This window comes from Canis lupus, chromosome 11 (genome assembly GCF_011100685.1).
Source record: "Canis lupus familiaris isolate Mischka breed German Shepherd chromosome 11, alternate assembly UU_Cfam_GSD_1.0, whole genome shotgun sequence".
NCBI classification, from domain to species: domain Eukaryota; kingdom Metazoa; phylum Chordata; class Mammalia; order Carnivora; family Canidae; genus Canis; species Canis lupus.
The window spans coordinates 38503582-38528748 of record NC_049232.1 but is presented as its reverse complement, the minus strand read 5'-3'; the positions used below and the strand labels follow the sequence as shown (position 1 = coordinate 38528748).

The following is a 25167-nucleotide window of genomic DNA, read 5'->3' as shown; positions in this document are numbered from 1 at the left end:
AATGGAAACACACCTTTCATTAAGAAAACAGAGTTAAGAGGGAGGGAGGAAGGATGCAAAGTCACTGAGTGAATATCACAGGACAGACAGTACACTGTGCATGCATTTTCTTTGCATCGCTCCTCCCTGTTCTAAACCAATGCGTGACTCTTTTCCTGTGTTTCATTTCAATGAATGGCAGCACCACACGTTGCTCAAACTAGAAAACCAGGCATTATCTTCAGCTCTCAATTTTTCTCTCCTGCTGCATTTAACCAATCACCAAGTCCATGAATTCTAACTCTAATTTGTATTAAAATCTCTCCTCATCCCACTACCAATTTTTGCCCTCTTCCAATCTATTGCTCTCACCAAAGATAGAGTACTCTTTCTGAAATACACATCTTCCCTTATCTTTCACCTGCCTGAATTATTTCAAAGGCACTCTTTTGCACTCAACACTACAAGTCCCCAATCTTCTTACTTTCATGTCTCTTCATGACATAGGCCCTGACATTCTCTTTAGTTCTTTATCCTTTCAGTCTAGGCACTGGTTAGAGCATTTTCAGTTCTCCTCTGGGCATTCTTTGATCTTGTGTCTTGGTTAAATATTCTGCCTATTTACCACAGTCTAAATATCCCTCATTGTGGCTCCTACATGCTATTAAAAATTTATGTATATATGGATATATGTGTATGTATCTATGTAGATGTTTGCACTACTTTCAAATTAACAGGGATGCATGCTATTGTGGGTTGAATTGTGTCTCCCAAAAAGATACATAAGTCTTTCACTGTTCCCTCACCCTGTTACCTGTGAATGTGATCTTATTTGGAAAGAGCCTCTTTGTAGAAACGACCAAATTAAGATGAGGTCATGCTCAATTGGAATGGGCTCTGATCCCATATCTCCGGTGATCTTATAAGAAGCAAAACCAGAGACATCAGGAGAAGGCCATGTAGACAAAGAGGTAGGCAGAGAGAGAAAATGGCCCTGGGAAGATGAAGGCCATCTATTAGAAGCTAGGAAAAGGCAACGAGATTTGACCCAGAGTCTCAGAGGAAGCATGGCTCTGAGGACACATGGATTTTGGAATTCTAGCTTCTAGAACTGTGAGAGACTAAATTTCTGTTGTTGTAAGTGACCCAGTAAAGAAACCCAATATAAGAAATTTGGGTTGGGATGCCTGGGTGGCTCAGTGGTTGAGTATCTATCTTGAGCTCAGGGCATGGTCCCAAGGTCCTTGGATCAAGTCCCACATCAGGCTTCCCGCAGGGAGCCTGCTTCTCCCTCTGCCTATGTCTCTGTCTCTCTTTCTGTGTCTCTCATGAATAAACAAATTAAATATTTTTAAAAAGAAAAGAAAATGTTTTTTTTTTTTTTTTTACCCTGATGCAAAAGAATGCAACTGAAATGATTTGAGCAGATAAGAAATGAAACCAAATCTGTATTTTACAAAGAACACCCTACTTACAGTGAGAATATAGTCTGGTGACTCAAGGGTACTTTTTGTATTCAGAGGACATGTAGTATTGTGATGATAGTGTAATTTTCTGTATTATTTGTCATATCTCTCATCAGAGTGTAAATTCAGAGACTGTTGTTTTTTTTTTTCTCTCTCCATTCATCTATCTTCAGCATCGAGCAAACACACTGGTAATTCCTAAGTAAATATTTGTTAAATTAATGATTTTTTTTTAGAAAAGTAACTGAACTTTTCACAGTAACCCTACAAAGGTATCACTCGGAGAGAAGAGATCTTACTTAACTTTGCATCCTCAGTACCCAACATCTAGTAGTTTTTTGAGAGAAGAAATAAATAATGTTCAGAAACTAAGTAACTTGCCAAAATTTAACTAGTAAGAAGTAAATTTGTATTGTATTCTGCAAAGGGGATAGAAAGAAAGAATGTGCACTTTATCTTTTAAGTAACACCGTGCTTCCACATGGAAGTCGATTTAAAAACACAGAAGGAAAACGGTTAACTCCTTGTTTCTGACATCACCACCTAGAATAACTGGTAGACATTTGATACTAGTGACTTAGGTCACAGACAGAGATGGAGAAATAATCATTCCACTTAATTCACTTCTAACTACTCACCACAGGAGTTATTAAAAATGGAAAGAACTTCTTTGTTAGAAGCACGGCTCATTGTAATGTTGCCATCCATAGTACAGATGTCAAAACTCCATGATCCAATTTACAGCTTATTTTTAAATTGTATTATTCATTTAAAAACAATATTCTATAAGGCATTACTTTAAAAGAAATTATTCTCTTCCTTTTTGAAATGGTTTATTTTCTAACATAGCAATAAGCAATATTATAAATATGTAGATTCATTACAAAAGAGCTGGTTATAATGACATTTTGTCTTTGATATACACATATTAGGTGTCAACTGATGAATTTCATTAATTATAGATATAAAGTACACTTTTATGAATGTGACTTCAAAATAACCTCAAAATTATTTTTAACAGCAGCAGATGTTCTATCTGTAAAGTTATGCTACTCACTTTTATACATTTAAAACAGAAACCAGCTTTGTGCTTTATAGCAAATATAAATGGGGTAATTTGGATAATGAAAATAAATGAATAACAGCAGTACTAATAGAGCTGATCCTATTTGTGATGGCTCATTAACTCTGGACAGGATGCAATTCACTACCCTGGATCAGGAGTTGATAATGGTACAATGTGGAGCTATTAGTAAAAGAAGGTTGCAATAGGAAATTAACAGAAGGTCTGTTCATTCATTGGGAAGTCAGTATCCCCTTTTGTATGTATAACTGCATTAAACCATGCACTCAAAAAGAGAAAAAGTCAATGGCAAGGAGTAATTTGGGTACCACTTACTACTTCTACTACTACTACTACTACTACTACTACTACTACTACTACTACTACTGTGATTACTACACTGCTACTACAGGCTAGGATTTATCAAGCTTATAGTAAGCACTTTAAACATTTGATTACTTAGTCCTCATGGAAGTCCTATCAGGTAGTTACAAATCTTAGCCTCATTTTGCAGATGAGGAAGCTGAGACATAGGAACTTGCTCCAAGTCACATACCGATGAGTTGTGAAGCCTAAATTAGAACCAGGCAGTCTGACTCCAGAGACTTTGCTCCTAACTATTCACAGGATGACAAATGTTGCCCCCCACCGCCCCCCTTCTTGCCCCAGATCTGCCTTATCTCCAACTTCATCTAATTTTGAATGACAACAAGCAAATGAAAATCCCAGTATTTCAGGTGGAGAGGGACAGCAATACGATGATGACCTGTCAGGAACAAGGATCAGATTCTAGGGCAGGAGGGAAAAGGAGAAGTTTGGTTTGAAAAGATATATTCGCTAAACCTGTTTGTTTTCATGTATAAATGATAGTGTTAAAGCTGAACAAAATCTTGGCCCATGGGATATGCTGATGAAATTACACAGGGAGCATAGTCAAAAATGTTGATAAACACTGACATTCTCTGACCTCTAGCCTACCATTAACGGGCTGTAAGATCCTGGGAAAATCATACCTAGTAGCAATATTTCTCTGGGCTGGACTAGATCTCAAAGACAGTGTTTTCCAAATGCTGGTCTGTGAAGCACTGCAACAATTTCTGTGCTCTGGAGGGAAAAAAAAACCTAAGTACAGAGTAGTAACTTTCTCATAAGGCAAAGTATATTCAAATTAAAGTATGGTCCTTGATTCTGAAATCAGGTTCTTACTATGTCCTTGTTAACATTTCAGTTATGAAATGATGATGGTGAAGTACATGATGAAAGTTCTCCTTTGCTTATTTGATGTTCTTAGCAGAGCAAGAATTTGCTTACTTTCTATCCTTCCAGAACCTTTTTGAATTGTTACAGGGTTATGATATATCATAAGGGGAACCACAACTTCAATATATTTTGCAAGTTAAAATGTTCAGGATATTCTGTATTTCCATAGTGCTATACAGTTAAGCATTTTCACATGAATTATCTCAGTGTTCAACAGTCTGCGAGACAATCTTACTTCCCACAGACTGAAAAATAGAATTCAGGAAGGCTGGTCAAGATTATAAAAGAAGAGCCAGATTCTAATCCATGTCCTTTGACTTTAAATCTTGTCTGCTTTTCAACCAATAAGTGGTTCATAAATCTAGTCAAACAAAGGATCATAAGGAGAGTGTTCTATATACAGAAAACTAATAAATCTGAGTTTCTGGGGGATGAGGACTAAGAGTTGGATCTTTTAAGAGCTCTCCAAGTGATTCTGGTATGCAGCCTAGTTTGGGAACCATTGGTGAACATTGGATGGTTCCTGTCCACATAGCTTTATAAGAGGAGCAGGAGCTTTAGAGTCAGACAGAACGTGATGCCTCTGGGCTAGTGCTATAGCAGAGTCTTAGTTCTTTATCTGTGAAATGAAGATGCTGCCTAATATGTAGAGTTGTAAATACAGTTGACCCCGGACAATTCAAACTTTAGAGGTATTCATCCCCTGTGCTGTTGAAAATCCACGTGTAACATTTGACTCTCCAAAAACGTAACTACTTAGAGCCTACTCTTGACTAGAAGCCTTACCAATAATATAAAGTTGATTAACAAATATTTCATGTGTTATATGTATTATGTACTGTATCCCTATAATAAAGTAAGCAAAGGAAAAGGAAATGTTAAAAAAATCATAAGGAAAATCCCTTTTCAGTGCTGTACTGCATTTATCAATATAGTAAGTTTATGTCACCTGTTTATAAGATGAAACGTCTACAACAATATTGCCTTACTGACACAAAACACTGTAGGTGATGTAGGTATTACTAACACTCAACATCAAAAATGAAGAGATATTGTATAATTTGTGTTTGTGTGTATACGTTTTGATAAATTTTAACTTTTATAATAGATTTGTGCCTTAGGTAAGTGATAAAATAGACTTCATTTACAAATATTTCATGCACTCAGGACATAACATTTCCTTAATTTTTTTAATATTTCTAGGCCACCTAATTTATCTGTGAGTTTTTTCAAATGGTTGCAAATCTCCAAAATTTTTCTAATGTATTTATTAGAAAATCCATGTATAAATGGACTCACAGAGTTTGAACCCATGCTGTTTGAGGGTCAATTATATTAGAAAAAAATAGACATAAAATGTCTAGATGTGGTAGTCACTCAAAAATAGAACCTATTTTATGATTAGTATTACCACTACTACTAGAGTGAGTATACTGCCTAATAGGATGCTCTAATATTACTAAGAATAAGATATTATTATAAATGCTGATGATTCTAGAATTTTCCTAATACAAATAACACAACAAAGACAGGCAACCCACTCAATCATGACCTTGGGACAGTTTTCAGTCTCAGTTTTCTTCTCTATGGATTGCTAAGGTATCTCCTGGCTCTAAAGGGCAAGGACCCCACAGTTTTACTTAATAGTTTAATAGTTAAAGGGCAGATTGAGAAAGTGGTTCTTGAGTATTAAGCAATATAACTGAAGTAATTAGTGCTTATAAATGACAAGTCTCTGTTGTTATACAGTCATTTGCTATCAAAGCAAGGCTCTGTCCAAAAGTAGACATTAGCTTCCTTAGAGTTTATAATTTATATCTCTCCAGCATCAAAAATATTTGAAACAGCTTGCCAAAAAAGTTATTTTAAGGCAAAAACATAGCCAGAGAAAGTGCTAAGAATCCCCCAACAAATGTGATAGAAATGGAAGAGAAGGGGAAATAGATCAGAGATGATTTTTTTTTTTTCAGGAAACCAGGAGAAGCTGTTCAATGTGAAAAACTTCACACTTAAGTTAGCAGTGAGACTTGTGACATTTTCAAAAATTAGGAAAATATAGCCTTTTCTTAATGTTTCTTATCAAAGACTGAAAATATGAATCACCAATACATAGATACAAGCTAAATAAAAGAATTTTTTCTAAGTAGAATAGAATGCATGTATTTAAATAGTAATGAGTGCTTTTCTTATCATGACTAACTTTATTCTTGTCCTTTGAAAAATGTATACATTGCATTTAAATATTCCATCTTTATTTCTCTATCATCTTGCTATCATTTGTCCCTTCCTTTTCTTTTTATAAAACTGAAGAAGGCTTTAATCATGAAAATACAGGCTTATCATGGTAATGGCAGCAAGGATCCAGAATTATATCCGTTACAAATTCACATTAAGTTGTAGATTTTGATCCCTTGAGCATGATTAATTTGATTTATTGCTCTCTACCCTCTGTCCTAGTTTTGATCAAAATGAAAACTCCTTCCCGGTTTTAGGCTTAGTTTTCTTACTACTTCCTTGCTGTCACTGCCCTAACCCAGACTCCTACTTCGCCTCACCTTGGCTGCTCTACAGGCCTCCTTTCAGCTGGAGTCCTTGGCTTTAGGACCTACAACTGTAGCTATATTAATCTTTCTAAAGCAGAGCTATGATTATGTCTCTTCTCCTCTAAAACACTTTCTTGGCCACCTACTATTCGCCATAGTCATGTCTGCCATTCAAGCATCCATGATTTTCTCCCAAACTACCTCTCTGTCTTCTTACTGCATTCTGGGGGTGGGGAGTCCCTGATCTCTAGCCAAACTGTGTGTTAGTGCCCAAATGCAACCTGTGTTATTTCATCTCCTGTACCATGCTATTGCTTTTCAGATATTCTTTTCAGATACTCTCTAATTTACATTTATCACCCCACCCCAAATCTAACAAGTCAGACTCCTAAGAATTGAAGTAAAGGAGGTTTGCTTATACTTGTAACCAAATGTCCAGCCTAGTACTCCATATTTACTTATATAAAATTCATTCTTTCACTTCTGAGATACGACTCCCTCTCAGTTGCCAACATATATGAAGCCAGCTGGCAGGATTAGTCTAGGAAAGAAAGAGGCCACGTTGAACTCCCATGCCACAGAAATAAATGAAACCTAATTTGCTGACCTGTCTTGTTTATTTTGGTCCATTCATCAGTGTAATAGAATACAAACAGCTTTGGAGACCAGAAATTTAGTCCCATTTCAAGTTCAATCATGTAACTTTCAGAAAACCATGGAATTACTCTGTTTTGTTTTGTTTTTTTCATTTATAAAATGGAAATCTGTCTGGCTTTACTCCAATAGTAAACACACATAAAGTATTATTATTATCTTATTTGCCATTCCCTACAACACAGCCTCTTTTTTATATGCATTTGCTTTAAATTCTCTATTATTCCCAAAACTTTTACAGATTTCATAATTCCATTTTGATACCACTGAAAATCCCAGAGAAGGAAGCAAGCACCCTATATCACAAGCAATATTCAAATATATGGCTTTTTTAGGATATTGAATAGATAATATCTTAGGCTTTTCCTATATCTAAAATAGTAAGATTCTATATTCATATTTGTATCTGAAATTTACATATCTCTTGTATATAAAGTAATCTGCAGAGATGTATACATTTCTATCCTCCTATCTGAGAAGTGCTTGGACATGCCACAATTTCCCTGTCTCATGATTTTAGATTTTATGAAGGTTTAGCATGTCTGTCTCGTCTCTCATATACATAAAATCATGCAGGACACCTCAAATTTCTTGTAGTAATACACATTACAGTTATTCCTTTTATATCTGAATATAAATATTCAGATAAATAAATATAACATAGGTTTAGGTTTTAAACAAACGTGGATTTGAAACAACAAATTACTGAAATATATTTTATGTTTTTTCTTTTATTGCTAGCTATTAGAGATTCTGAGGAGAGAAAAATTTCAAACAGTATTGTTTTGGGAGAGGCAAAGATCCTCAAAATGTGTACTTAGTGAAATAAAAAAGTATATGGTCAAGTATAGCACACAGGAAATTATAGCAGCTGCTTGCTCCAAAAACTAGGCTAGTCATCCTAATCCAGAGTCGATTTTAATATAAAGCTGGCAAATACATCATATACACCAATTTTCTCTTTTTACTAACCCCACACCTAACTGATAAATTGACACCAGAAATCAAACGTCTTCACTATCCCTATTTTAAAGACTTGCCTGGATGAAATCTGACCTTAACTCACACTGCCATGCCTTTCATTAGTTTGCCCAAGCTTTCAACAAAATTAGAGTTACAATAATGAAGAAATAAGTTTGCCCAGAGTTTACTTGGAGATTTTAGAGTAAATCTTACCCAAGTGATTCAGCAACTCTAAGTAAATGAAAATTGATGCCTCCAATTTCACACAGACACACACATACACCCCACAGGCACATACAAATACATTTCAGTGACAACCAAGGTAGAAGTAATTTCGGAGTCTAATACAAAAGTGACACACATACTCAAGAACTTTTAGCCTTTCATATTCAGCTGAGACTCAAAGGATGAAAAAACAATTCTAGCCCTCTTTTCCTTAACACAAACTATAACATTTATAGTTTCACCTGAAAGTAAACCTCAATTTTCAAATCTATCATCCTTTATAAATTCTAGAAAAAGTAAAGCTGGATGATTGAGATAGCAGGACTATCCAAAGGCTATTTACTCAAAGACACTAGGACCCTCTGGAAAAATAGAATGGAAAGAAGTCAGCACTTACTTGGCACAAACCACTGATACACATATCCAAAGATTCTGTGTAGCAACGAGTCCCATCTAAGACTTTAGGTGCTAGTTCAACAACCAAGGTTGTTCCTTTGGCTTGGCATTTGAGTGAACATGGGTTGTCAGGGTCATTAGACACAGGAAGCCATTCATAAAACTGGCCATGGTGCTTGACATCATTGTGAGCTGAGCATTGCTGAGCTCGGAAATCGCCTGCTTCTGGTGGGCAGTCCTGGAAAAGAAAGGAAGGAGGCACATACAGGTTAAGAGGGTAGCCCAAACAGAAAACTGGAGCAGCTATGTGGGTTGTCAAAATCTTAGACAACAAAACAAATGTCCTGATTGTTACAGATGGACACTCCCATAACATCTGAGAATCAATCATATGATTCTTTGGCTGTGAAAAGTGTAAAGATTTGAGAAAGTAATCACCTTGAAATATATTTTTGGATTGAAATAAATGGAAAAGTCACCAACTTGAGATCGATCTAATTGATATTAGTTGGGAAAGTTGTCAGCCTGAAATATATTTTCTGAAAGATGTTGAATCATCCATGGATCCCTCTACAATGAAATACGATTTTGATTTCCGTGTAACTTAAGCAGAACTTACTGAAGCCAGAGGGTTAGTCGAAAAACATGCCTGTTGCCTTCAGTTCTAATAATGAAACCTATGACAATACTATAGCAACTTGCAGCATAAAGTTATGATAATTTCATTCAAACATTTTTGTAGGACTGTTTGTACAAAACTTTGCACAGCATCTAGAATTAAATATGGGGGGACAAAAAAGAGAAAAGAGCATTTATATCTTAATTTCTTTCGCAACACAGCAGAGCAGAAAGGTTTGGACTTCTCAGATGGGAGCAAGGCTGTGATAGAGGGGTCTCTCTGAGACTAGGTTTCCTTTTGTTCAGATGAGAGGTAATAATACTACTCAGCCCTCAAGGTCACTGTGAGAATTTCCTGGGCTTATGTCAGCTAAATACTGGCATAAGGAAGACAGTACATGGTAGCTATTACTATGATTATTCAATGAAGCCACTGAAGAGAAAAAGCTGGAGAATTATGAGATCCTCTGAATTTAAATTTTAAATCACATTGGCAGAGACCAGTGGAAAATAAAAATGTTTTAAATGTATATTTTATAAAGGGCATTTTAAAATTAAAACTATAACTCATGATGGCTATTATCTAAAGCACATTTTAGTGAAAGCAAATGATACTCAACTTTAAAAAGGCAAGCATCACCTATCCCTCGAAAAGGCTTTTGGATACATTTATTTCATTCTCCACGTGTTCAGATTAGGATTTACTATGGGATATTATAGAATATCTATTTATTGGGACACCTGGATGCCTCAGTCATTTAAGCATTTGCCTTCAGCTCAAGTCATGACCAAGGGTCCTGGGATTGAGCCCCACATAGGGCTCCTTGCTCAGTGGGGATCCTGCTTCTCCCTCTGCCTCTGCCCCTCCTCCTGCTGGTGCTTTCTCTCTCTCTCTCAGATAAATAAATAAAATCTTTTTAAAAAAGAATCCATGTGTTGAAAGGTTTTAACTATAATTTTTAAAAATCTCAAATAGAGGCTTGGATGTGGCCTTTAGCATGTCTTGGTTACTACATCATAATTTTTGAGGGCTCTACATAGAATAAGGTTTCTTTCTCTGAAAACCTCTTTACATTTAAAGAAGCATTGTGAGGATAGTATTACTCTATTTCATAAAATGGAATTCCTGACTTTTTTCCCCCAAACTTTAGTGGTACCATTAAGTAGCATATAAGATTTTAATATTTGGAGCAGCATAAATTCTTTCTAGGCAAGATGGTGGATAAGCACTTAAACACTTACTTAAGATGAACATAAAATAGCTTAAAATATAATATAACATCTCAAAGGTAGTTTACTGCTAGTATCATATATGTTCTTAGAGTGAATGAAAACATAGTATTAAAGAAAAAATAGTTTATAAATATAATACCCATCACTACCCAATGAAGCTTAGGTGATTTCAAATATTGCCTGAGAAAAGTGTAATTAAAATTCATTACTTATTAATTTTGTAAATGATAGGCAACAGTTTAAAATTTTTAAAGATCAATCAATAAGCATGTGTTATACTTTGTCTCTTGTGATAGTTATTCATCATGAGAAATAAAACAAAAACCACACCCTACAAAACTATGTTATGAATCACACAACAGGTTAGTTGTATATTGGTAACACAGATTCTCTGAACTTAAATGTTTTAATACTAGCTCCTTTCAGACCATGTGTTCCAAAATAAGAGTGAAGACAGATTTTTAACAGTCACCTGTCACACGCTCACATTAAAAACAAGACCACAACTTGTTTACAAATCCTACCAGTCTCTGCTTAGACCTCACTTACTTACTTCTGTCTTGAAATAAACCTATGAATGAACATTGTCCGCCAGTCTACACATTCTCTTCCTAAAGTTCCCCCATTTGAGCTACAACAGAGACTGTTAAAATAACCTGCTATCTATGATCAGCATGTTTCCCTGGTGGCCGCTGTATGTGAGCTCCCAGAGCAGAACTGATAGGTTAGTTAATAATGTTTATTTTTTGTTTGTTTTTGAAGGAGAGAAAGCAAGGAAGAGAGAGAGAGAACATGAGTGGGGGAGGCAGGGCAGAGGGAGAAGGAGAGAGGGAATCTCAAGCAGACTCCCCCATGAGTGCAGAATCTGACAGGGAACTTGATCTCATGACCCTGAGATTATGACCTGAGCCAAATTCAAGAGTTGGATGCTCAATCAACTGAGGCACTCCTTATTAATGATGTTGAAGTGTTTTCAGTTGCATCATACCTGTCATCCCAAGAATCACCTGATTTCTCAGTAATACAAAAGAAAGCAGAAAGTTGGGGTAAGTTGTTTAGAATGGTCACCAACCCCTCTCATAATTAACCTTTTCCTCCCTTTTCTAGAAATGAAAGTGAATCAGCTGTAAGGGAATTACAGGGTCAGGCTGAATGATCTCTGCATTAAAGTCATGAGAGTAGTATATAATTAAGAGACCTCTTAGTATGAACCAGAGATCATTTTCTGCATTTATCCAATTCTGAGAGGAGTGTCAGTTATATTTTTAAATTGATGTTACATAGTCTTAGTACAGACATAAAACTGCAGAACCTCTTAGAGTCCCTTCTATTCGACCAAATGTGTTGAGTCTTCCCATCTTTCTAAAATAAATAAGGCTCAAAGGCACTCAAAGGTAAAATAAGTAAAAAGTTAAAATATTAACACTTTTAGGTTTTTTTCTTCTGTGACACAGTCAACAGAGAATCAAGGAGCAGACTGATGGTCCTGTTCTCAACCCACCTTTAGCTAACAGCTGCAAGAATACCTTTTATAGATATTATAAACTTTCACAACTGGAGAAATGTCTCTAAGAAAAATAAATGCTCGGGAATACCTTTATTCATTTTTATCATCACTGTCTTTTCTTCCACCCATATTTTTGTAGAGGTGGGAAAATACATTTTGCTAAATTGAGAATGTACTTAAAACCTGGAGTTCAGAGTTGGAAACTGAACTTGAACCTTTTTAATGTTTTAGTTTATTTGTACTTGGCAAAATGCAACTTCCTGTTTTAAGAAAAAGGACTTAAGAGGACTTATAAAACAGGTTCAGAAAGCTTCTTGGACATCAAATAGCTCTTACAAAATAACATTTTGATGATTTAAGTGTAAATGAATCAGAAACATATGAATCAAATTTCCCTTGAAATACACATGTTTAAAAATTAAGGGAAGAAGGATTTGGCAAAAGCTTCTTTGTTGAACCCAAAACATCTCAAGCATAGTTCAAGACCCTCATTGAACCCCTGATACATCTGGGATCACCCAGCTGCAGGAATGGAAACTCAAGCACAGTCATCACAGCTTCTTGTCCCGCCAGTATGATCATAATAATTGCAACAGAACAGCTCTCATTTGTATAGAGATCCACCGTGTACAAAATTTTTAGTTTTTAATTATAATTTGGTTCAAGAGACCACCATCCTTCCTAATATTCTTAGAAATCAGATTTGGAAACTGATGTCCTAATTGCTTTGGAAAATATTTAATGTCTTATCCTGGTCATCCTCCTTGAAATATTAGCTTCTGGAAATATGCTTTATGATACCATAGGTCATCAGTGCTGCCCATGAGATGTGGTTTTCCTGAATGTAGCATGTATTGGATATATGCAATGTGATTTTGTATATATAAAGCCTTAGTAGTAGAAATCATGAATTTTCAATGGGGATAATTAAAACAAAGAAGAAAACAAATCAATTACTTATATATTTATGCACTGAACCTGGCTTATAGATAGTAATGACACAAACAATGAAAATTACCAAAAATTCTAGTGGCTAACTGAACAAAACACATGCCCCTGGCAAAACACAAGAACCTGGCAAAAAACATGGTGTGAGAAGGATGCACTGGATTAAAGATCCTTCCCTTCCAGCCTCTCTTATGTCTCTAGAAATACCATCTAGTAGAAATGGAGGAAGAAAGAGCAATCGAACACTTTCCCTGGCCTTCTGTCTATTTCCAATTAACTGTCGTATGCTTGTGGATTGACAACTGTGTGTCAGGTTCCTGAGTTAGGACTTCCTCACTCTGAAAAAAGTATATTTTATTTTAAATAGTCAGATGATCCCATGAGTTACTGTATTTAGCCACTAATACAATATAATAGTTTTCCAATTTTTAAGCAGTCACTCTGAACCATAGCAGAGTTTTCTCCTTTAAAAGCACAGAAATATAGTCTGACCTTTTATTTGCTCCCATTATAATTCATAAAGTCCGTGGAGTTCTGCCATAGATGAATCCAATTCAAAACACTTTCTGGTTAATCAACTAGCCAGTGGGAAAGATAAGATGGATCCCAGATGTCCCCTGATGATGATAGGTGGATCAGATTACATTGTGGGATGAAAGAGAGTTAGGCTTTCCAGAGTTTACTCACTGGGTGAAATGTAAAAGATTCTATCTCAGCAGTTAAGGTGGGAACGTCTGAAAGGCCTTTAAAATGGTTTTTGAAAAAATATACAGAAGATATAGATTCAGTGTCAGGAGAAGCATGACTTTTTCTGTATTTTCTCTCTTTTTAAAGAAGACATTTTCTTTCCAGAGGGACATGTCTCTGCTTTACCTCTGTCCTTCATTGGTTGGCCTTCTCTGCTAATTTTTGCTGTTTCAGTGAACATATATGAGTGCCATATTCTGATTCTGTGGTTCTATTTACAGAGACACTATTCATACTTGATAATATCAAGAAAACACTGGAAAGTGTATTTGGGTGGCCACATGAACTGTAGTAATGGAAAAAAAAATCTTTGCTTCCTACTGTACTTCCCTATCTTGCCACTGTTCTTCTGAATCTTTTCTTTCTCCTTCACCCTGCCCTAAGCACTCACTCCTCATGAAAGTTGCTATGCAAGAAAACAGAGTTGCTTAGTTGCATTTGCTCCATTTGCCAGCAATTTGGGACTGCTATTCATGATAAAAACATAGATAGAAATTTCTCAGCTACTTGATGACTTTAGAGAATCTTACTAGTTCTAAGTTTTGCCCTTGAAACATTAGGAATTCTCAAAGTACATGGTAAAATAGAAAAAGATTACAAGTTTCCTTCATAATAAATGGATGGAGGCTCTGGAAAACATACTCCCAAAGCTCTCAAACCTCTTAGCACACTTAAGTAGATGGCAGGCTGCCTCGTTTATATATTTTTGTCTCTATTACTTGGCTTTCTGCTTCTTTTATTCGAAGTTAAGGTGAAAATGGTATCTCCCCTGTCAGGTAAGTATGGAGAGAGCCCAGATGTCTATTGACTGATGAATGGATAAAGGAGTGGTGTGTGTGTGTGTGTGTGTGTACACAATGGAATATTATTCAGCCATGAAAAAGAATGAAATCTTGCCATTTGCAATGATGCAAATGGAGCTAGAGGGTATTATGCTAAGTGAAATAAGTCAGTCAGAGAAAGGCAAATACCATATGACCTCAGTCATGTGTGGAATTTAAGAAAGAAAACAGATGGACATATGGGAAGGGCGGGGAAGGAGAGAGGAAAACAAGTCATAAGTGACTCTTTATGATAGAGAAAAAGCTGAGGGTTGATGGAGAGAGGTGGGTAGGGGATGGGCTAGATGAGTGATAGGTATTAAAGAGGGCACTTATTGTGATGAGCACTGTGTGTTGTATGTAAGTGATAAATCGCTGAATTCTACTCCAGAAACCAATATTGCACTGTATATTAACAAACTTTAAATGAAATAAAATATAAAAATTAAAATTACAAAGATAATCATAAGGAAACACATAAAAAACCCAGAGTTATGATGAAATACCATCAAAAAAAAAAAAAAAGATGAAATACCATCTCACATGGTACTGAAACATAACCAATGTTTCAGTTTTTATTTCCAACTCAGATTCCTCTCCTGAGCTTCAGGCTTTAATATACAAGGGCTTCCTTAGCATCTGGATGTTGAGGACATCACAAACTCCCTATGTCCAAATCTGAACCCCTCATCCTTTTCCTCTGCCCAAATCTGTTCCCTCCCCAGAGCCTGCCCAGTCACAGTCAACTCTACCCTTTTCTCAGGTTCTCAAACTTGAGGATGCATCAGAGTCACCTGGAGGGCTTGTGAAAAACCCAAGATTGCAGAGGCTCACCCTCCAAAGTTTCTGATTTAGTAGATCTCACCCCATGAGGTCCAAGAATATGCATTTCTAACAAGTTCCCTGGTGATTCTGGTGTTACTAGTTTGATGACCACGCTTTATGACCCACTGCCTTAGAGTCAACCTTGACACATCTAATCCATTTGGAAAGATTGGTTATATAGACAAAGTATGAAGAATCTGACCACAACCCAGTGTGAACCACCATCATGTTACCTGCACTACCACCATAGTATCCTAACTAATCACCTGTCTTCTGCCCTTGCTCTCTTAGAGACTTTTGCCAATGCAGCAGCCAGAATGAGCTTATTAAAGCATAAAGCACATTGTGTAAACTTTCTGCTATGACTTTGTAATGGCTCCCCACTTCACTCAGCTAAAAGACAAAATCTTCATCTCGGATGGAGGTGAAGATCTGGCCCCATCACCTCCTATTGTCTTCATTACTCACCTGGCTCCAGCCACACTGGATTCCAGCTCTCTCTTGGACACTACAGGAATGCTCTTACCCTAGGACACAAGCCTTATCTACTCCCTCTGCCTGGCATTTTCTTTGCTCAGATTCCAAATGGATAATTACCTCACCTCCATCAAGTTTTTGCTCACATATCACCTTCTCAAATAGACCTAAACCCAGTACTCTCTGTAAAATTGCAATATCCCCTCCCACTACTGATTCCGATTCCTCTTTCTCCTCTCAACTTTGGTCTTTTTTTTTATCACACTTAATCACATTCAAGTATGCCATATAATTTACTTCTTTATCATGCTCATTTTTAATTGCCTGTCTCATTCCACTAAAGCATAAGTTCCAGAAGGACAGGAATCTTTGACTGGCTCACTCTTATACACGAGGACTCAAGTATATGTTGAAAGAATGAGTGTCTAACATTAAATAAATGGAACAGAGGTGCTATTTTTCATTGTAGAAACTCCACTTCTATTTTTTCAAATCTTGCAGGAAATCTAATTCTTGATAGCTTTCTCATTCATGGGACATCTAATTTTTTTCTTTAAAATACAAATGTACAAGAATACTTGTGCATTTCAGACACTAGGAAAAGTGAGTAGGGATTCTAGCCTGTTTTCTGAATAGGCAGATTGATATTTCCTCCTCCACATAAACAAATTTAACAAGGTAATATTAAGAAACATAAAATGTGCTGAAATTATTTATTATTCAATAAATAGCCAGACATTTGTAAATTTTATATAGCACTCCATGTTATATGCATGCACTATAAAGTGCTAATGTAAAGGTATCAAGCTTTATCCCCCAAATTTTGGCCACCTGCTTATAGTAACATCAACATCGTCATCAAAAGCATTTATTTGTAAAAGACTGTTAGCTGCTACGTAAAATGAAATTAAACAGACATCCCTTCCCTGTCTAGACAGTCTGTATGGAGACAATTCTATTATATTTCAAGAGCATAATATTTAAATCTCTAACACATCATTGTGAGTGCAAAGAACAGAAAATGGGGTCGATTCTGGAGGGTGGTGCTATAGTAGGTAGAGGCCATTCTTGGCTCATTCTTCCTCCTTTTTGAAAATGCCAACAGACTTTCTTGGGACACTAGACTTTCATATATACAAGATATATTTTTAAAGTCCTTGTTTTTGTTCTCTTTTTTTTCCTAGTGTAAAAGATTTGCAGATTTTCTTTATTCTCCTTCCAAACTGTCAACACTCTTGGAAAATCATATATTTAAGGGAAATACATCCCTACAAAAATTAATCATTAACCATTTTAATGCTTTACTATGGATCAGGTTTATGCTCCATAAAATAACATCTTTACAGATTTGTGACCCTGTAAAATAATATGGAACTCTCTAGTTTATTCAAGCTTTGGGTGTGCCCTACTCTATGCCTACTAAGTGAATACTGGTTACAGGTATATAAAATAGCTCTAAACCATTCCAGTGTGTTATTCAGGTCCAGACATAAGAGATTCAAAATGTATGATATAATAAATCATTAACCACACCCTACTTACTTGATTAGAGCTTGTTATCTGAAAACAAATGCTTTGCCTGGCTAGTTTTTAATGACTCCAGGCATCGGAGAGCTGATCTAAGTAAAAACATTTAAAACATTTAGTTTTAAAAGTTCATTTTTTTTCCTTTGGGTAGCTTTTATTTCAGTGCTTTTATTTTTTCTCCTTTGAACAATGCAGACTCTTGGAATCCAATTCCCCAGAGGTATTTGTAGGACTGGTTGTAGTTTGTCATGTTAGACTCTTAAATTCTCTCAATTTTGAAAATATTCATTCCTTGAGGCCTTTTATTATTTTTAGTCCCTTTCTTTGAATTAGCTCCAATTTAGCAGTATCTTTTCTTAAATCAGCATTTCTCCCTTTTTACTATTTTTTATAGTTTAAAATAAATGTCCTCCCCCACCCCTTCTAAATTAGCATATTTGAAGTGGCAATTTGTAATCTTTTTTAGAACATGGCAGACAATTTCATTTTATAAACACACAATTACATAGTTTTTGTTGTTGTTATTTTCAGATGGCATTTACCAAAATATCTGTGGTGGAGAGTCAGATCTAGAGGAAAAACTAGTACAAGGGGAACATTTTAGCAGGTAAATACCTAAACTGTTACTATTGCTCAGGCCTGTTGTGTAACAATTTCACTATGTTTCTATTTATTGCAAAAGGTAATAAAGCTTGACATATTACAAAGGACAAAATATGAAGACCGAAATTGTCTTCTGGAGCATGTGGTGCTTATGCCAGTCACTTGAAAGAAGAATGGAAAAAGACACTGTCTAGAGCAATTCAAAGATAAATTCCATGTTGGACAATTGAGAGGAGACCACCACCCCCCCCCCCCCCCCCACAAAAAAAAAGAGAGGGGAGACCCCAGCATTCTTGCTTCACCTTCTCTTCACAGTCTCTAACAAACCACCTGATGTTGCCTGCCAGCTTTGCTTCATTTTGGCTGTCACTGAATCCTGACAGCTGTCTGGGTTTTCTAGCACTGCATCTAATCATCCAATCCTTTTTGGAGGCAGGTAACACAATACTGTGAACGACTTGATGCCTCTGGGCACTCTTTAGGTAAGGACATAGAAGTTGTTTGCTATCTTTTCCCAGTTCCCTTTCTAAATTTCCTTCCTTTTTCCCTTTCTTTTTTCCTAGGGGCCTAGGACCAACATGTGCCACTAATTATATCTCTGCCCTCTCTCCTATCCCAGGTTCCTTTTTACCCTGCCCAAAAGGACAGGTCCATCATTGCTCTTATAATGATTCTCTTGTCAAATTCCCATTACGGCCATTGATATTGGATTGTTGGGTTCCATTTTTAGAACACAGTGAAAGGAGTCAGCTCCTAAACAAAAGGGAAAGGTTTATCTCTGCCTAGGGTCTCCAGATTTACATTGGTCAAAAGGTGGCTGGTACTGTCATATGATAGTTTTGTGGGTAAATGGGACATAAATGGGTTAATACAAGTAAAACATTTAAATTTATATGGGCTCATAGTAAGTACTCAACAAATGTATGGTATTGCTATTATTCTAATACCACAGAATGAGAAACGATTCATGAGCTACCCAGCTCTGGGGAGCCTTCAGAGGGACCTCAGACTGCTTTTTTTTCATCCAGGTTTGCCTTTCCCATTGTCTTGCTGCCTCTAAAACTACTTTATTCAGTTATTTAAACATCATTTTAATTAAAGTGACTTATCTGAATGCCTTAACATATGAATCTAATCAAACAATATCATGTGCCAAATTTACTGGGTTATAAGTTTAATGGATGACAACACTCAACTTTGTTCCTATGTGCTCATACTTCTTAGTTTGTTGATCTTGGACCATGGACATATTTTAAGAAACCAAAAAGGAATTAGAGAAATATATTTTCTGACCCCTAAAACCTAGTGTTTTCAGGTTGTCCTTTGAAACTTAAAGCATGGTCTCTCAGCACCAGCCTCATCCTGAAGAGCATGTTGCTCCAAAGTGGATTTTCCTGTCCTCTGTCTGTAAAACTTCCATTCTTTCAGTGGGCAGCAATAGGTAAAAGTAAAGAAGGATGCAAATAGATTCAACTTATCTAGAGTAGTTTTGGATGAAAAATGCTGCTTTCTACTTAGTCATTCCCAATGACTATTAATTATGTATATTCAAAAAACATAAAGACACTTGTCAAATACCAGGCTACAGGAAAAAGTCAGATATACTCCCTGCCTTTGTGATGCTTACCATTTAAAGGAGGATGGTAGGTACTGAGGCTATATATCAAGTTATAGGATTACAGGAAGAGTAGCAGACAATTCAGAATTAGAAGATAATTTCTAGACAGAGATGACCACCCTTCCTATTTTGTTTTCCTTTAAAAAAAAAGATTTTATTTATTTATGTGAGAGATGGAGAGAAAGCACCAGCAGGGAAAGAGGGATATGGAAAAGCAGACTCCTTGCTGAGCAGGGAGCCTGATGCAGGGCTCAACCCTGGGACCCCGGGAACAAAGCTTAATTGACTGAGCCACCCAAGTACCCCATATTTTGTTTCCCTTTAAGCCTGAATCTGGACAAGGCAGTGAGGGGAAGAGCCATGGAAATGCTTTCTTACACTGCACACCATCAATATAATTTAGAACTTTTTCAGTCTATTTTTCCTGTTCAGTGTGGTATGGTAATGCCACAAATACCTCAGCAGGTTTCTGCAGGAGCTGACCAAGCTCCACTCTTCTAGAGCTTCAGTTCTACCAATTCTCTCCAACCTCCCAACACTTTACATTTGAATATCCACCATTCCCTCAGTGCTGAGTTCCTTGGCTAAGTTTATTCAATATGGCTTCCATATTCACCTGGCTGACACCTTGAGGCTCAAGTATTGCTTCCTGGTCATCTTCTTCAACAGCTCCCTAATCCTCAGCCTGTGCAAGACAACTCCCTCCGTGATGCTATAGCACCCTGTATGCACTTTCATTCTTGGACTTACCACCTTGTATTTTATTCTTGGTTTACTAAGGGCCTACTGTGAGCCTGGCACAAAATTTATGCCAAATCCCTGATTGGATTAAGGGACTTCTAGATGCAACAACATGGAGTACTAGATACTTTGAGGAAGCTTCCTCCTACAGAACACCTAAAAATACTACAGTTCATAAAAATAAAATTTTAAAAAAATGTCAAATGGACAGCTGAGTTGGCAAGGAGTTTTCCTCAGAGACAAAAACAATGAGAAAGCATGAATCCAGAGAGGAAATTGATGGATATCCTAAAGGGATCTGCTGGTTTCCTGGTGGTTTGGAGCTTTCCACTTCCATAGCCTATAAGAGCAGAGTACAGGGGATAACATCTCTGGACTACAAATTGTGGAAGAGGGTCAAGGTCTCCCTCCAATGCCAAGACCCTAAGACAAAAGCCTCAGAGAAAGAGTAAAGTAGGAAAAGGGGCTGGGGGAACCCATTTAGTTTCTGCAAAAGGCTAAACTATGGAGATAATAAAAAAATCAGTGGTTTCTGGGTTATGAAGAATGGAGTGACGGGTAGAGCATAGGGATTTTTGATGTACTGTAACTTCCCTCTATGATACTACAATGGTAGACATATAAAATTATACATTTGCTCAAACCATAGAATATACAACGTGAAGAGTAAACCATAATGTAAGCTGTGGAACTTTGGGTGATTATATGTCAATGTAGGTAAATTGATTGTAATAAATGCTAAATAAGTAAATAAATAGTAATAAATGCATTCCCACTCCAGTGGAGTATGTTGATAGTTAGGAAGGTTATGCTCATGGTGGGCAGAAGCGCATGGGAAACTTAAGTAATTTCTGCTTAATTTTGCCACAAACCTAAAACTTCTGTGAACAATGGAGTTTATTTTAAAAAAAATAAAATAAAATGGGATGACATCAACAAAACAAAAGCACTCAGCTTCACAGAGAAAAATAATAAGGAATCTTGCCAGTGAGGGATGGGGTAAAGTCTCCTACAGAATTCCTAATAACAGGACTCAAGAGAATTTGGGACACAATTCACACAGAGTGGACCTTGAAGAACTTTGTTTAAAGTTGTCTTGATTCATGCTGATCACCAGCCCATTCCAACTTCATCTCCCTCAAAAGAAAATATAAGTTCTCTCAGGAAGTATACATACTAACCCACACTATAAGAAAAGCTGTCCTAAATTCCAGCAATCATGAAAGCACATAGAAATATCAAAAAACACATGAGGAAACAAGGTGGCAAAAATAGGAGGAGATGAAAAAATAAGAAAGGAGAAAAGGAGATGGTAAAAATAAGAAAACACAAAGAATTCATATGGTAAAATGGTCAGATACAGAATACAAAGTCAAATTTAATATGCTTAAGGAAAATTCTTAAAAAGAATGTTAAAAAGGAATGTACACAAATGAAATATACAGAAAGGCTTTGGAAACTTCATAGATGGAACAAAAAGCGTATTAGAGTAAGGGAGATACATAAGGGAGATACATGTTAAATGAAGGAAGAGTTGAAATGACAGAAGACACAATACAGAGAAGCAAAGATATACAAAGTGTGAGAAAACTACTTTCAAAGAATTTTCTTGGAAAAATAATTTCAAATAACTAAAAATACAAATCCCACACCAGAAAGTCCAATGAAAATCACACAGGATAAATAAGTGGTTATATTAATCAGCTAACTTGAGATTACCAGTGATAAAGGTAAAATTATAAAAGCAGTAACAGAACAGAGGAAGAGCAATTCGAATGACAATTGGCATCTCAACAGCAACTGAAGGTCAACTGAAGGTCACTTCAAAGTGTTAAGGGGAGATCATTATTTTCACAGTAAAAGTAATATTTAAGAGAACTAAATACAGATATTTTACACAAACAACAAGAAAACCAAATTCACTATTTCCATTGAACCCTCTCTGAAAGAACTTATAAAGGATGTACTCCAGACAAAAAAAGATGAGCCTTGAATATCTAGGATTTAAGAAAGAATAGGGATCAAAGAAAATGGAATATTTCAAATATATCTAAATAAACCATGACTATATAAAGCATCTAATCTGTGGTGTTAATAAAGATAGGCTGACTATATAAAGCATTGACTATATAAAACATCTAACCTGTGGGGTTAATAAAAACAGAGCCCAAACATTTGATGACAAAGGCATGGAAATTTGAAGGAGGGTAATTAGAGTTAAAATGTTATAAAAGACCTAAATTGTTTGATAGGCAGGTACAGATACTACTTTAGCCTTTCAGTATGCATATTGAGATTTAGAATAACCACTAAGAATGGCAATGGATATATGACTTTAAAACCAATGGACAGAAAAGTATAATAAAAAAGTCTCAATAGTTCAAAGAAGGCAAAAAAGGAAAAAAAGAAATATTAAAGTGTGGAGGCCGAGAAAAATCAAGGCCATTCCACCTCAAGTTCAGCGTTAGCACTTCCCAGGCCCCTGTGAATAAGAGCTGAAATTTACCTTACTTCAGTTACAGGAAGAAAACAGCTTACAGCTTAACATCCTAGAAAGCCCCATATTAGAATAAGAACAGAGCTCAGTGCCCTTGAAAGCCCCATATCAAAATGTAAACAGAACTTGAGAAATTCCTCCACCCCTTCTGAAAATCCCCTAGACCAGCCTATAAAAAACCCAGCTGTAACCTAGTTCGTGGTCCAAGTCCCTGCTCCTCTGTGTCGGGTATACTTGGACCCAAGCTCGAGCTTGAGATTGCTAATAAACCCTCGTGCGCTTGCATCGGTGTCCGCTCCTTGGTGGTTTCTCAGACTCGCAATCTTGGGCACAACAAAAGTACGAACTAGAGATCCCAAAATCAGTTGATAGAAATAATTCCAATTTTATCAGTAATCATAGTAAATGCAAACAGAGTGAAGAAAGCAAAGATTACCAGATTGCAATAAAAAAAATGTTTGCATGAGATTTTCATAAACTTAACTATAAAGATACATTGAAAGTAAAAGAATAGAAAATGATATATGAAATAAATCTAACATAATGAAAAGTAGACTAGCTGTAACAGTATCAGACAAAACAGATTTTGAGGCAAAAACATTACTACTGATAAATATGGTTACTACATTATGAATAAATGTTAAATTCCCTAGGAAGATAAAACCATTTTAAAATGCTTATATATGTAATAAGACATGTTTGAATTGGTCCAAGCAGATCACAAGGTGAAACTGGCAAATTAACCAATGAAGTAGAATATTACAAAAACCCTTCACTCCAGGTTAAGAAAATCATTAAAATAAAGGATTTGAAAAACACATTCAAAATGCTTGATATATATGGAAGAGATATATATTACATCTCCAGATCAAGGGCTACATATTCTTTCCAACAACACATGGATATTAGTCATAAAGCAAATCTCAACAAACTTCAAAGAAGTTTAGTAAAAAAATTACTTTTAACAAAATTACAATATAATTGTTAGAGAACAATAAAGATGATTTTAAAACTGCCATATATTTGGAAGTAGTAGACTTGTAAATAACTTTCAAATTTCCATTATTTTTGCTTCAGGTTATAAATACCTGGGACTTTATCATGAAATTCCCTTTATTGCACTGTGGGAAGCAACCAGAGCAGTATTTGGTTGAACATTTTATAAAGGAAAAACAAGAGAGTCTGAAACTTAAGATGATGAATATCAAACCTAAGGAATTAGGGAAAATACAATAAAATAAATCCAAAGAAAGCATATGAAATATAAATGATACAAAGATCAATGAAACAGAAAATACAGAAGCCCAACAAAGCCAAAGATTGGCCACTTGAAAAGATGAATAAAATAGATAACTTCTGAAAACTTTATTAAATGGCAAGATGAAGAAAACAGAAATCCCAAACAAACACTATTATAGATCCAAAAAGGGAGAGGGCTGAAGACCCAGTTAAGAGTTAAAAAGATGGTAACAGAAAAGCATGAGCAGCTTCAGGCCACCAAATTTGAAAATTTTGTCTTAGGCAAAAACCATTCAAGAGGGAAAAAAAAAAACATTCAAGAAAAAAGAGAAATAATAACAATAAAAATAAATGCTTATGTAGTATTCACAGTGGACAGAGCACTGTCATATGTGGGTTATGTATATCAACTCATTTAGTCCTCATGACCCTCCTGTGTGTTCCATTTTATAGCTGGGACAACTGAGGCATCCTGAAGTTAAATGTGTTTTACAGAGTTAATAACTCAATGTTGAGACTGATCATGACGAGCATGGCCCCAACGTTCATTCTTTTTACTACCAGGCTCTTCTTCATATACCCTTAAAGAAACTCAATCAATGATTAAAAATCTTCTCACAAAGAAAAAAGTCTTGCTCATGACTTTACAAGCAAAGTCTACTAGACATGAAAGGAACAGACAATCACAGTCTAAAATAAAGTCTTCCAAAGACTAGAAAAAGAGAAAACACTTCCTAATTCATTTTATCAAAACCAGATAAGGATTGTATATGAAAGAAAATTACTCATAAACATACATGCAAAAGACCTGAACAAAACATTAGCAAACCCAAACCAGACGTATGCAAAATGTATAATATATTTGACTGAGTTGGGTATATTCCAGACATACACCCGCAAGATTAGACAAAAGTTAAAGTCATATAATATCAAGCATTGGCAAGGATATGGAACCAAAAGAACATGTGTAATTGTTGTGGGGCTGAGAACTGAAACAATTACTGCAGAAAACTGTGGCATTGCTTTAAGTTTGAACAACCACCATCTTGTTTTGTATTTTCTGCTTACTCTAGCGTTTCTTTACTACCTTTTCCTTTCTTCTCTAATTTAAGTTGGCAGAACTTTATTCTCCTTATTTTCTAGCATTTCTTCTGCTAGTTTGGAAATTATAGATTGTATTTCCATTCTTTTGATGGATTCTTAAATTTTTTTAATAA

General features: G+C 35.9%; 1 protein-coding gene across 1 annotated transcript in view; it reads right to left on the bottom strand.

Annotated features, from left to right (window-relative positions):
- ADAMTSL1 (ADAMTS like 1) overlaps positions 1 to 25167 on the bottom strand; it is a 380207-nt gene that overhangs the window by 283823 nt on the left and 71217 nt on the right. Inside the window, 1 exon segment of the mRNA XM_038552482.1 lies at positions 8551 to 8787. Within this exon segment, the coding sequence (XP_038408410.1) occupies positions 8551 to 8787 (237 nt within the window).